The following is a 14035-nucleotide window of genomic DNA, read 5'->3' as shown; positions in this document are numbered from 1 at the left end:
CTCATTATGATCTGCGCTGTGTATGAACACTTATCCACTTTTTCATGAGAAATATTGCCCATTGGTTTTTCCAAAAATGTTAGAAACTAATTTTGTTTATGCGTGCCTCTCTGAGATTTTAAAAAAAGTCTTTAGTTAATGTTTTATTTATTCGTTTATTATTTTGTTAGTTTATATAAACCTTAATATTATTTTCTTTGATTAAGATTATTATGCCTGATCATTGTGCCCCAAATAAACTTTAAAGATTATCTTTCACAGTATTATGTTTGATTGTATGTTTGCATACCATTTGCTATTTCGCCAGAAACAAACTCGCGATTTTACCATCTCATAAGCACTAACGTTAGCTATGGCCGTAATAATTTCCAATCTTATGTCCTTTTTCTTAGACGATAGAAAAACCATAGATCGAGGAGAGAACCACTATAAATCTGGACATGTAGAACAGTGCAGATTAGATACTGGTTTACTTGCCGGTATTGTAAGGGCCAGCATGAGGGACAAGGTTTATCGAGTCTCGGTAAGTAAAACTAGGGAGAGATAGAGGAGATATAATAGTGTTCTATGTATTTAAGATAACTATACAAATAACTGAAAGGTAAACTTCTAAGAACGTGAGGCTGAAACGCGGGCTAGTGAGAGATTTCCTGTTTGTCATGATGACGTCTAAAGTCCCCGCCAAAGGATGTAGTCCCTTTTAGCAACTTGTTAGCAATCACCGTTTTTAAGACACAATAAAGTTTAAAAAACCACAAGCAGGTTATAACTGGTGTGTTTTATTTCATAGATCAAAACGTGAAAATATTTAGAGGCTTTGATAACCACAGACCTTATTTCAGGCGATTTAGCAAAAACCCATTCAAAAAACCCATAGACTTTAGGGCGAGGGAACCGGAAGTGCTAAAATGCTAACTCACTTCCGCGTTTTGGCCTACAAAGTTACGTCATAACTTCGGCACGTTATTTAATTTATTTATTTATTTTAATGTTTATTACAAACTCTCGTGGAGACAACAACAACAAAAACAGGCAAGGCATCAACACAATGCAGATTGACAATGAAAAAATAAATAAATAAAAATAAATAAACAAAAATAAAGCATTGTTCTCAAATAAATAATGTGTTACAGAATCAAAAACATTTCAGCAGCATAACAAATAGCTTCTACAGTTTGTCACACCTGAAATTACACTACAAACGTTTTCCACAGACTGGATGACGCATTTCCGCCTTATTTCGCAGCGTGAATATCGATTTATAACATAATGCTTTGTGTTATATTACCCTGGAATTAGTCTTAAAAAACGAATTACTAAAAGCTGCGAGGGTGTTTATATTTCAGCTGCTGAGAGATTGACAGTAAATTTGGCATCTTCTCCCATTTTACTGTCTTAATCCACCGCTCTCTATTTGTGTCCCCCTAAAAATCATTAAAACGTAATAGTGGCTTTTTCTTTTGCTCTTGGAGTAAATGGGTAAGTGAAAATAATTTTTGCTGTGGTCTCCCATTCACCGCTGTCGCAGTTTACCCTGCATACGTTGGAGAGCGGAAGAGATCGCCCTCTCCACGTTTTCTGATTGCTAACTCGCACGGGCCGCTGTCAGGTTCTTCACCGGACGTGTGATTTCTATTTCAGTAATATGTCAGCTAGTGTGAAAATATTATTTGTTGTATTCCTTTAAACTAACAAATAAAAACCACGTACAGCCGCTTCTAGTCCGCTGAGCTGCAGTTTTAACATTAAAATGTAAGCTCCGCCTGTTGTCGACGTCACTTACGTAAGTCGACGTGATCTGCATGAAGGTTGGTTCAGCAGTTTAGTGGAAGTTTAAGATGTGTTTATTAGTTTCAAACATTTAAAAGCGCTATGTAAGTTGTATATTGTATAGGTTGGTATGGTGTTGTAGATTTGCAAGAGAGAGAGAAAACCCCCAAAACGAAACCATTTAGGTCGAGACATAGACACATTAACACAAAGTTTAACGTGTCGAATATCAGACAGACTTACAGCTAGAAATGCGAAATATTGTTTTGCTCTTAAGTGTCTAGACTCATTTTAGTGAGATAACAGAATTAACTTGTGCTAATCTGGATTTTTGACCTGTATTTGAAGGGTCACTGACCTCTCTCTCTCTTAGCTGGTTATAGCATATCAGCCAGCTAACAAGTTATAATCAGAATATATGCGACTTTAATGTCCTTTACGCAAGTCAAATTACTTATGGCCACAGTATCTTGTGATCTATTTCAGTTCACTGTTTGTTTTGCTTACGTAAATCAGCTCAAGGTTTGATATTTAGCAATGTAGTCAGTCTAATTCCATTTACTGGACTCTTGGGATAATATGAAGTCCCTTTTTTACCTTTATATGTACCTGAAGTAATATAAACTGCATGTATTCAGGTAGTGTTGGGATAATTATGGCATCTCCGGGGTATTTTGGTGATGGTCCACGGATACGCGTGCGTGACCCGTACTTTGCCGAGGTCATCAGCCAGAGTATGCGCGTGCCCGAGCGGCTGAGGTTCGGTTCCGCATCTCACACGCACGAGCCTGCGGACAAAAGACCTGAATGTCTACCTGCAGCCTACAGCATGCACATACCCGATAGACTGGCCTTAACAGGTGATTAAAATATATATGGGGTCTACTTACCGGTAAACTTTCATTACCAAATTATGCCTTTGAAGCCACTTCCATGAAAACAATCCATGTTAAGCCTATAGCATATTATTTGTGTCAAATATACAGTTGAAGTCAGAAGTTTACATACACTTAGGTTGAAGTCACTAAAACTAAAATTTTAACCACTCCACAACTACTTTGTGCATGATACAAGTAATTTTTCTTTGACTACATCACAATTTCAGTGGGTCAGAAGTTTACATGCACTAAGTCAACTGTGCCTTAAAGCAGCTTGGAAAATTCCAGAAAATGATGTGCCTTTAGACAATTAGGTTTGCAGCGGTATACCGGTTTCACGGTATACCACGGTTTGAAAATGGACAGTTATCATACATGTACATTTGCTTGTCTACGGTATTGAGAAAAAAATGCAACCGGACAGAGAATCTCACGTGAACGTTCGCATCTCCTTTATTCCTTGTCTGCCTGTCAGACTCGTCATCTTGCGACACACGCGTGTGCGCAGCGGAGAAAATGTCTGAGAGAAGCGAGGCAAGGGGGTCTGACATGAGTTTGTGTGTGAGTTAAAGCAGTGTTTCTCAACTGGTCTATTCGGACTGGGTCGCGGACAGCAGGGAAAGAACAATGCCATGGTTCTCCCATTGAAGATATTTCGGCGGCCGCCCAAGTGATAGACTATTGAGGACTGCCGACGCAGATTTAATGATAATCTCGCAAACGGCTAAAGCAGACATGGGCAACATACGGCCCGCGGCTCATTTATCTTAAAACGTTTTTATTTTTCATTGGATATTTCAGTTAACTTGCATTGGGACCTAACGGGTCTCCACAAGCGTTTAACATGCTCAGGGTTGCCAGATAAGAGACGAAACACCCCCAGTTTGAGATTTATACTTGCGCAATTGGAAATATTCCTCCTAATGTAATACTTATTTTGTGCAATCTGGCAACCATACACGTCTCGCTTTCTCCTTTGAACAAACTTGGTGATCTGTTGTGCAATATTCTGCTCTAGGAAAAGTGTTATACGGTATATACTCTGTGTCCATTCTTGAGGCTGCTTGTGATGTTTGGTGCTACTAATTTTGCAGGTAAACCTTCTCAGTGATTAAATTAAATATAAATGTAGATCTCGGCATCATTGACATGCAAGCAAAAGCAAGCCAGAGATGAATATGTATATGTATTTTTTATTTGTGAAAATAAACTCGCCGCTTTGCGACAAACATTAAAAGGTCTATACATTTTTTTTTTTTTTAAACCGAATAATAAATTAACAGGGAAGTAGAGATGTCAAAATAAATTTACAATCTCCGCCTTTATTCAGTTTTTTAATGCCCGATAGAAAAGTATCTACCTTTGTAGAGTACACAACTATTTGAGTACACAACTATTTCTGGGCTTAAAAGATAAAAAAACCAAATCAATGCAGAACATTGTATCTCAATGTCACTTGATGCATGTCCTTGTACTGGAAAACCATGAACAAATCTAAGCAACATTAAAGGAAATGCAACCCAAGATACATTAAATACAGGTTATGTTTGATCTATGGCAGGTCACCACTTTATGTCCAATGTAAAATCTGTCCTGAAGCAAAACCAGTTGAGAACCACTGAGTTAAAGGGACAGACAGGAGCAGTCTGGCCTCACTGTCACGCACCTACAGTATATGTTAACTGTTAATAATCATTGGACATTACTTTAAAAGCTCACACAGCTGATGTTATTTTTCATTTAACATGTAAACTAACATGCTTTAGTTATATAACATGTTATAGTTACATGATATTTTTTTATCATGTTTATGTAATAATAGTAATTATAATAGTTAACAATTACACTGATAATAGTAATTGTGTTATACCGTGAAACCGTGATATTTTCTGAGACGGTTATCATACCATGAAAATTTCATACCGTTGCAACCCTACTTCTGATAGGAGGTGTACCTGTGGATGTATTTTAAGGCCTACCTTCAAACTCAGTGCCTCTTTGCTTGACATCATGGGAGAATTAGAAGAAATCAGCCAAGACCACAGAAAAAAAAATTGTGGACCTCCACAAGTCTTGGAGCAAATTTTAAATGCCACGTTCATCTGTACAAACAATAGTATGCAAGTATAAACACCATGGGACCATGCAACCATCATACCACTCAGGAAGGAGACAGATTCTGTCTCCTAAAGATGAACATAGATGTGAAAAATTTAAATCAATCCCAGAAAAAAAGCAAAGGACCTTGTGAAGATGCTGGAGGAAGCAAGTAAGACAAGTATCTATATCCACAGTAAAACGAGTTCTATATCGACATAACCTGAAAGGCTGGCCAGCAATGAAGATGCCACTGCTCCAAACCCACCATAAAAAAGCCAGACTACAGTTTGCAAGTGCATATGGGGAAAAATATATTACTTTTTGTAGAAATGTCCACCATCCCAACCATGAAGCATTAGGGTGGCAGCATCATGTTGTGTGGGTGCTTTGCTGCAGGAGGGACTGTTGCACTTCACAAAATAGAGCATCATGATGAAGGAAAATCTCAAGACATCAGCCAGGAAAGTAAAGCTGCACAATGACCCCAAACATACCTCAAAAGTTGTGGCAAATGTCTGAAGGACAACAAAGTCAAGGTATTAGAGTGGCCGTCACAAAGCCCTGACCTCAATTGATTTAGTTACACCAGTTCTGTCTGGAGGAATGGAACAAAATTCCAGCAACTTATTGTGAAGCTTGTGGAAGGCTACCCAAAACATTTGATCTAGGTTAAACAACTTAAAGGCAATGCTGCCAAATACTAACAAAATGTATGTAAACTTCTGACCCACTGGGAATGTGATGAAAGAAATAAAAGCTGAAATAAATAATTCTCTCTACTATTATTCTGACATTTCACATTCTTAAAATAAAGTAGTGATCCTAACTGACCTATGATAGGGAATGTTTTCTACGATTAAATATCAGGAATTGTGAAAAACAGAGTTTAAATGTATCTGGCTAAGGTGGATGTAAACTTCTGTCTTCAACTGTATGTCAGTTAGAATTCACATGCTTCAAACTTGTATATGTTTATTTATTTACAGGTCACATTATAAATCTTTGTAATTGTGCACACACAATTTTCCATAAGCAGAGATTTTTGACAACTTAATATTCAGTCAAACTAAAGACAAAATAAGATAAGATAAAATGTAAATAAGATGTACATCTTATGTTGGTCCTAAAACAGATGTTCCTGACCTGAGTCCGCGGCCCCTCTTCTCCAAACATACTTCATCAATGTGGGACCTACAGCACGGATCCTTGGATCGGGAGGTGTACATGAGAGAGCCTGTCCAGGTAGTGAAATGTGAATATAACTGAATTAGAGGACCAAACATGTTCATTGGCAATAAATAAAACAACTAAAAAAGTCATAAAGCTTTTGGCGTTTCTTTAATGTTGCACAGAGTCTGCTACGTAGGTCTTATAGTGACCACGCATTATGCCGGACCCCACCTGGAACCCCCACATACTTCAGACAAGCACTCCACTCCCAGTCTCCGTAAGTCCACTGTTTACTGTATTCCTTAAGTGCTGAAATGTGCACAAGACATTTTGTGTATATCCAGATAATTTTTCATATACCCCAGTGCAAAGAAGCTGACAAAAAATGGAAATAAAGAAAAACAGAGCTGTTTTGCATGTGCCATTCAGTCTTTATTCAAATCCCTATTAACTTTCTTAAAGTGGTCACTAGTCTTCCTGGGATCCCCATTAAAGTTTAAAAATAACAATGTACTGTATATTTCTAGAAAACAATTTATACCTCTAAATTGCAAGGTCTTAAAAGAATAGTTCACCCAAAAATGAAAATGTTCTCATCTTTTACTCACTCTCATGACTTCTGCTGAACACAAATTAAGATTTTTAGAAGAATACTACAGCACTGTAGGGTGAAAACAGACCAAAATATAACACCCTTTTCATTGTACCTCATGTTATAAGCAGTCTCCTTGGCAATCATGATTTCAAGCTTGATTACACTTACTTGTGCCATCAATGTAATCAAGCTTGAAATCATGATCACCAAGGAGACTCCTTAAATCATGAGGTACAGTGAAAAAATAATTTATATTTTGGTCTGTTCTCACCCAAAAATTATTAGATCACTTCAGAAGACATGGTTAAACAACTGTAGTTTTATGGATTATTTTTATGCTGCCTTTATGTGCTTTTTGAAACTTCAAAGTTCTGGCTACCATTAACTTGCATTGTATGGACCTTATAGATCTGTAATATTCTTTTAAAAATCTTTATTTGTTAGGTGAACTATTCCTTTAAGTATTTATTTTTTTTGTGACAAGATATGGGTGATCATGATGAAAGTACCATTGGTATTTCACCAACAAGTAAAGATTTATGACACCGAGATAAGATTTGTTACTATCAATTTGAAAACGCATGCTATATATTCCCACAGTACTAAAATTGTTAATTGTACATAAGTAAATCGAAATATCCTAAAAAAAATCAAGCGTGGAAATTATTAATATAATGAACAAAAATGTTCAAGGATGATTGAATGTCAAAAAAACCTGTCCATCTTGTTAGCTTCTGCCTAATTTGGCTAGCATCTACCAAGTGACAGATGAATATGTCGAAAAGTTTAATTGGGCTGTCTTTGACGTCAACAAACAAAAGCTAACTGTATTATTATATTGTCAGTTGCCTCTTTTTTTTTTTTTTTTGCATTCATAATTGTTTTTTCCCCTTGCTGTTCTCATCCCTTTCAGAATAGTCTTGCAACCCACCAGTTGAGAGCCACTGTTTTTACTGGAGGCTACAGACTTCCTGCTAAATGCTAATCATCCACTAGATGGCAAAAGAGACATATTTATGGGATTTTACAGCGTTACAGGACACATCGTCTCTGTTGTTCTTTAGAAATCTTCAATGCATGGCTTAAATGGGAAATGCTAGTTTACCAGACAGCATTTGATAAGGCTGTTTCTATCTATGGATATTTTAACAGAAGTTCAATTGCTACATATGCTTAACATTTCACCTGTTATTTCACCTATTAAAATAAAAACATGAATCTTTATATTTAAATGTCTGTGTAGAATTGGTTTAGTTTCCTTAAAGGTATAGTTCACCCATAAATTAACTTATTATCGTAATTTACTCACCCTCATGCTGTTCCAATCTCGTATGTTTTTCTCTCTTACATTAATCACAAAAGGAGATGTTAGGCAGAATGTTAATTTCGTCACCATTCACTTTCAATGATGCAATGAAAGTGAAAGGTGAATGACTAACATTCTGCTTAACATTTCCTTTTGATGACAGAAAGTTCATTTTTGGGTGAACCTATCCCTTTAAATAACCATGGCGCGCCTGTTGTCTGTTATGTCCGTACCTCCCTTGGTCTGTCCACAATAGTCACAGTGTTGGACGTTCACCTGCTGTACATGCAGACCCGTCCCCTTCAAAGCCCCTGGGGCTGCCCTCCATCCTACTGAACCTGCTGTCCCCACAGAACATGCTGCAGGCCGGCAAAGAGCTGGGACAGCAGGCCTCTCAGAAAATCCTACAGAATGTCACCAAAAAAATACTCCTCCAGGTGACACCCCAAAATGGTCCTCATCCCGCCTCCTGCACGCGCTGTCTGACCATTTCCTGCTGTTATGGGTTCTAGCTAACCAGGCTTAAAGGAATATACCAGGTTCAATACAAGATAAGCTCAATCAAGAGCATTTGTGGCATGTTGATTACCACAAAAATTAAATCCAATGGAAGTGAATGACACTGAAATACACACGTTTCAAATGTATAGCCACAGGATGTAAATTTTATACATATTAACATGGTTTTAGTTTGATAAAATCACTTACTAACATATCTGTGTGAAGTTATATCTGATTTTACAGTTTTGTTTTCACGACGACACGCTGCCAGTAAAGCCTTTAATCTAGTAAACACTTAGTAACACCAGTAAATTCCTGCTTTTATCACACTAAAATCATGTTAACGCGAGTGATGTTTATGGTTTGTTGGTTTGATTAACAGTAAATATCATGGCACAGTTTGGAACTGAATTAGACAGAGGATTCCTGCAGTCCAGAAATATCAGATTTAAAGTTGAGCTTTATCAGGAAATCTGGAATATGCAGTCTTTCTGAAAACGATTAAAATCTTACAGTAGTAATGGAAAAGCCATGATTTTTTTGCAAGAACAATTTTTTCTGTCCTAAAATATTTAAAGGGGTAGATATTTTAGTTTTTGAAAATACTTGTCTAGAGAAAAACCTTCCTGTCCATTGAGTTTTATTGGAGACATTTGCACACTAACAAGAGTAATTGTTTAAATATATTACTTGACATTTCAAATGGAAATCCGCTCCAGCAGTCTATATGAAATTATTTTAAAACTCAATATACTGTAATCATGAACTGGGTACAAAGGTTATGGACAAGTCATGGCAATACATTGGTCAAAAAGTGTGGGAACCCTTTAGGCCTCATAATTTGTTGGGCTATGAAAAGAGGGCTTTATGTAAAACTAACTTTTTTGGACTTTCAATGTTGGCTCTATCACTGGGGTTAACATTACAGTGTTTGCCTATATTACCTTTCGTGGCTAGAAAAATCAACCTTTTTTCTGTTCTCAGAATTTTTGCCTATTAATTAGCTTATTTTGCAACTAATAATCACCTAACAGTGCTCGCCTATCACACATTTAGTTCACCTGTTTGAGTCATTTAGTATGGACTTGAAGTGTTCATTAGAGGAAATAAATGCATATGTGCTTGGGACAACATGAGGGTGAACTATTCCTTAATATTACTTTGTCTTTACAGTGCCTCACAGGAGTTCTGGCTCAGCCCTGAGGACGACACGGGAACTCCTGTCGAATTTATGGTGCTCCGCAGACAGGTCAGTGGTAGAGTTTTAAGCCCTATTTACACACAAGGTTTTTTTCCCCCCTCAATGCTAGGTGAGAATATTTCACTGACCAATAAGATACAAGCCATTATGTGTTTGTAACCATATTTACAGATTCTTGGATTTGCTGTTGGTCTCCAAGTACAAGCAAAACAAAATGCTAAATGGTATCTAAAAGAAGTGATATGGAAAGTAACTGCTGACAAAATGAGAATTGTATTTATATATATATATATATATATATACACACACACACACACACACACACACACACGTACATGCATACACACACGCACTGTATATAATTTTACTGTTATATGTACAGATATCATCTCCTGTGATGGACGTGCATACTACTAAATATTGTTAGAAGACAACTTAACAAAACTCAACTTTCTAGAAAGCCATAGTGCTAAAAGTAAAGTTGAAAAAAACATCCTCACAGCCCTTTGTAGTGGGAGACTGACATTTTTTTAATGATTGGTCCAAATATTTAGAGAGAACAATATCATGAATATAATCCGCCTGATCTCAAGAACATTATGTGACTGTGGCAACTTAATTAAAACTAAATGACTTGCGTCATGACACGTTTAGCTGCAGTTTCCTAGTGAAATGTCCAGGGGGGGCTCCAAAAGTGAATGAAATGGTGTTGCAATCTGACAAGGTTTTTGGGGTGAAAATTAGATGGTTTTAATGAGTACAATGTATCTCACTAACCTAAAACTTTCAACTAAACTGAACCAATAGTGTCCTAAAAGCAAATGAGAAGTTAATACAGACAGACATCCTTAACATTAACCAATGCCTAAACCTAACCTATAGTGTTGTGAAAACAAATGCGACATGAAAAGAACATTTTCTGAAGCAACCACATCATTTTGTGTCGATTCGATGACACTTTTGTCTTGTGTGTCAGCTTGGTGCCTGGCTGGACTCGAACCTTGGACTTGCGAGTCCAAAGTCTAACACTCTATTAGGTAACTTACCTTGTAAGCAAATCACATTTGAATTAGTGTGGAAATGTTGGTGGGTCTGTAATGCAAGCATTAAAATGTCTTGTTTTTCAAATTATGTGTCAGAGGAAAAGTGTTTCGATATCATAAAGTGTGAGTAATAGTGTGAAAAATAAGCATTAATAAAGTCATAATCAGCCATTGCAGTTGTGATTTGTTTGATAGTGAATTCAATGCACAGTTGTTGTAGTACCTCTTCTGTTAATTTCACCAGGTAAATGCAGCGAAACAGAATTTGGTCATTAAAAGTAATTTGCAAAAATGCAGTTATATATGTATTATTCTAAGAGACTGGATATAATGGTGATATGATCAAATACAATTTAATGATAGCAAATGGACATTTATGAAATTTAATTGAAATTCAGTCAAAAATGTTTCAAAACAGTAAAGTTAACTCTTCTTTTAATCAGTTGAAAGGCCACAGTTCTCAGCAGTATAATGATAATCTCTTGTTGTCCAAAAATAGGCTGACAAATTATGACTGGAATGGGTAATGTTATGAAATGAAAGTCATGTTCCATCACAAAGACAATTGACCACAGAATGGGACATGACTGCTTCGTCTGCTGACATATTTTTATTCCATAAGCCTCATGTTAATTTTTTTATTGGTTCAGGTTGTAAAGATGAGCAGACGGATAGCAGGGCTGGAGAGACAGAACTCAGAGCACAGACAGACAGAACTGGTGCTGTTTTCACTGCTGCTGTCTGCCTTATTGATCAACGGCTGGCTGTGGATGCGCAGATGACATCGCCTACACCACAACAAGAACACTACATAAACAGACTGCTCTACATGAAGCTCTCATATATTATACAACAGAGCTTGTCCAGTAGATCCTGTTGGACGTGTGTAATAGTGATTTACTAGGGTAAATCAGAGGTGTCCCAATTATGGTAAATGGATGGCTAAGAAACCACACCTGTAGAGCACTGTTATCGTTATGGTAAGGTGTAACATCTGCGTCATCCATTGGAGACCTGGTCTTTCCTGACCACCATTACCATAAATACCCTTACTGGCAATTGTGATCAGACCACTGTAGTAGATTGTGTGTAAGTATCTTGCCTTGCGGATTTAATTTGTTCTGCATATTTTGCAAGCCTTGCTGGTTTTGTTCAAAATACTTCTGACATTACAGTGATTAAATGTGTTTAGATTCTTATCTGCTCTCAATGAGATTTGAAAATCCTTTTCTATTTTAACATGTTTGTTTGTTCAGCTTGATGTATTATATATATTCACTAATAAAATTTGTAATGAATTGCTCTCAAGTATCATTCTCTCAAAGTCAACATGAAACACTGTTTACAACACATTTTGCTTAGATATATTTGAGTGAAACAGGATATTCAAAAGTAGGACGAGGGACTGTATCAACAACGGCCACTTTTGTTTTGAAATGTGGGTGTTCCAAACCAGAATGGATCCAGACCTGAACGTGAGTTTGCAGTCAATCATGGAGAACTAAATTGGTAATGCTTGTTTTTCAAAATCTACCATTGCTTATGTTAATAATAGTATATTTATTTTAACATCATTGACGGCAATATATTACTATGTTAACTGCTTAAAATATTCATAAATCCTTCATAAAAGATTTGTAAGCCATGAAACAAACCAACCAGCTCAGGTGTGAATCAGAACTTTACAAACTTAGTTTTGAGGCCCCAAATAAAAAAAAAATAAAAAATTTGAAAATTGGACAAGAAAAACAAAGGTAAATGTATGTGTACTTGCCATATTTCATGAGGGCATGAACAATTAAATTACAATGTAATTTAATAAAAAAAAATCATAGGTATATACGCTCACTGAGCACTTTATTATGAACATGTACACCTACTTATTCATGCAAATACCTAATAAGCCAATCGCGTGGCAGCAGTGCATCAAATCATGCAGATACGGATCAGGAGCTTCAGTTAATGTTCACATCAACCATCAGAATGGGGAAAAATGTGATATCAGTTATGTCGAATGTGGCATGATGTTGGTATCAGACAGGCTGGTTTGAGTATTTCTGTAATTGCTGATCTCTTGGAATTTTCACATGCAACAGTCTCTAGAATTTACTCCAAATGGTGGCAAAAAACAAAAAACATCCAGTGAATGGCAGTTCTGAAGACGGAAACGCCTTGTTGATAAGAGAGGTCAACAGAGAATGACCAGACTGGTGCGAGCTGACAGAAAGGCTATGGTAACTCTGATAACCCCTCTGTACAATTGTAGTGAGCTGTATAGCATCTCAGAATGCACAACATGTCGAACCCTGAGGCGGATGGGCTACAACAGCAGAAGACCATAATAGGTTCCACTTCTGTCAGCCAAGAACAAAAAGCGGAGGCTGCAGCAGGCACAGGCCCACCAATACTGGACAGTTGAAGATTGCAAAAACATAGCCTAGTCTGATGGATCTCAATTTCTGCACACAGATGGTAGGGTCAGAATTAGCTGCAAACAGCATGAATCCATGGAACTAACCTGTCTTTTGTCAACAGTCCAGGGATGCGTTTCCCAAAATCATCGCAAGCTTAAGTTGACAGCCACTCCCCGAGAACCCTCCAAAAAAATCAAAATAACCCCCCGACAAACAAATTCCATTTCCCCAGTCTTCTAAAAATCATGTCCTCAAACGCCGCCACCTCGCCCATTTCCCTGCACCATTCACTAAATGAGGGTGCCCCAGCCAACTTCCATTCCCTGAGGATGATTTTCTTACCAATCATGACTCCGGCTAGGACACAGAGTCTGAGGCTAAATTAAAGTTCATTGTTCAACACCTCACACAAAGTACATGTATTGCATCCCCGTCTTCTGATTGGCAATGCCAGCAGAAGGGTGAGTCTTTAAGACCCAACCTATACAGTCTAGAGGGGGTCCAGAAGAACCAATGCAAAATCTTAAATTGCATCAGATGGACCCTTGCATCTCTAGATGCAGACTTGATGCTTTATAGGATCCTAGCCCACGCTCCCACCTTAAATACCAGGTTTAAATACTTCTCCCATAATCTTTTGAGAGAAGACGAAGCCCCATCCCCCAGACTCTGAATTAACAGGGATTAATACACAGAGGGTATTAATCCCCAGAGATGCTTCGTGACCTTTCCCAAAAGCAGTAATCATTTCCAGAGTGTCTGCTGCTTTAGGGAGGTGTATGCTACTCCCAAAAATAGTGCAGAGCAGGTGGCGCAGCTGTAAATATATAAAGAACTGGGATCTAGGAATCTTAAAATGTTTAACCAAATTATCAAAAGATCTCAACACTCCACTCTCATATAGTTCACCAAGTGTAGTAACCCCCTCCTAATCTACTCTGACCAACAGAAAGGGGACTTATTAATATGTAATTTAGGGTTCAGCCATATGCTTGAGGCAACATTTAAATGTGAAAAGAGGCACCAAAACACTTTCCCGGACTTTCAGTTTCATCAT

At 37.4% G+C, this 14035-nt stretch overlaps 1 protein-coding gene across 3 annotated transcripts; it reads left to right on the top strand.

Moving 5' to 3' along the window:
• The first annotated feature begins 1564 nt into the window (after positions 1 to 1564).
• On the top strand, positions 1565 to 11861 carry LOC127625490 (mitochondrial fission factor homolog B). Of its 3 annotated transcripts, none has more exons than XM_052100806.1 (6): positions 1565 to 1783; positions 2413 to 2630; positions 5881 to 5990; positions 6101 to 6195; positions 9494 to 9569; positions 11215 to 11861. In XM_052100806.1, exons 2-6 carry the CDS (start codon positions 2426 to 2428, stop codon positions 11344 to 11346), a joined length of 618 nt encoding a protein of 205 aa, XP_051956766.1. In that variant the 5' UTR covers positions 1565 to 1783; positions 2413 to 2425; the 3' UTR covers positions 11347 to 11861. The 3 variants fall into 3 exon arrangements, with proteins under 3 accessions (XP_051956766.1, XP_051956765.1, XP_051956767.1); XM_052100805.1 differs by having other exon boundaries at positions 1565 to 1808; positions 2409 to 2630; XM_052100807.1 differs by lacking the exon at positions 1565 to 1783 and adding an exon at positions 1787 to 1808.
• The last annotated feature ends 2174 nt before the right edge of the window (positions 11862 to 14035 follow it).

Source organism: Xyrauchen texanus, chromosome 31 (genome assembly GCF_025860055.1).
Source record: "Xyrauchen texanus isolate HMW12.3.18 chromosome 31, RBS_HiC_50CHRs, whole genome shotgun sequence".
Lineage (NCBI taxonomy): Eukaryota > Metazoa > Chordata > Actinopteri > Cypriniformes > Catostomidae > Xyrauchen > Xyrauchen texanus.
This window is presented reverse-complemented; position numbering and strand designations above follow the sequence as displayed.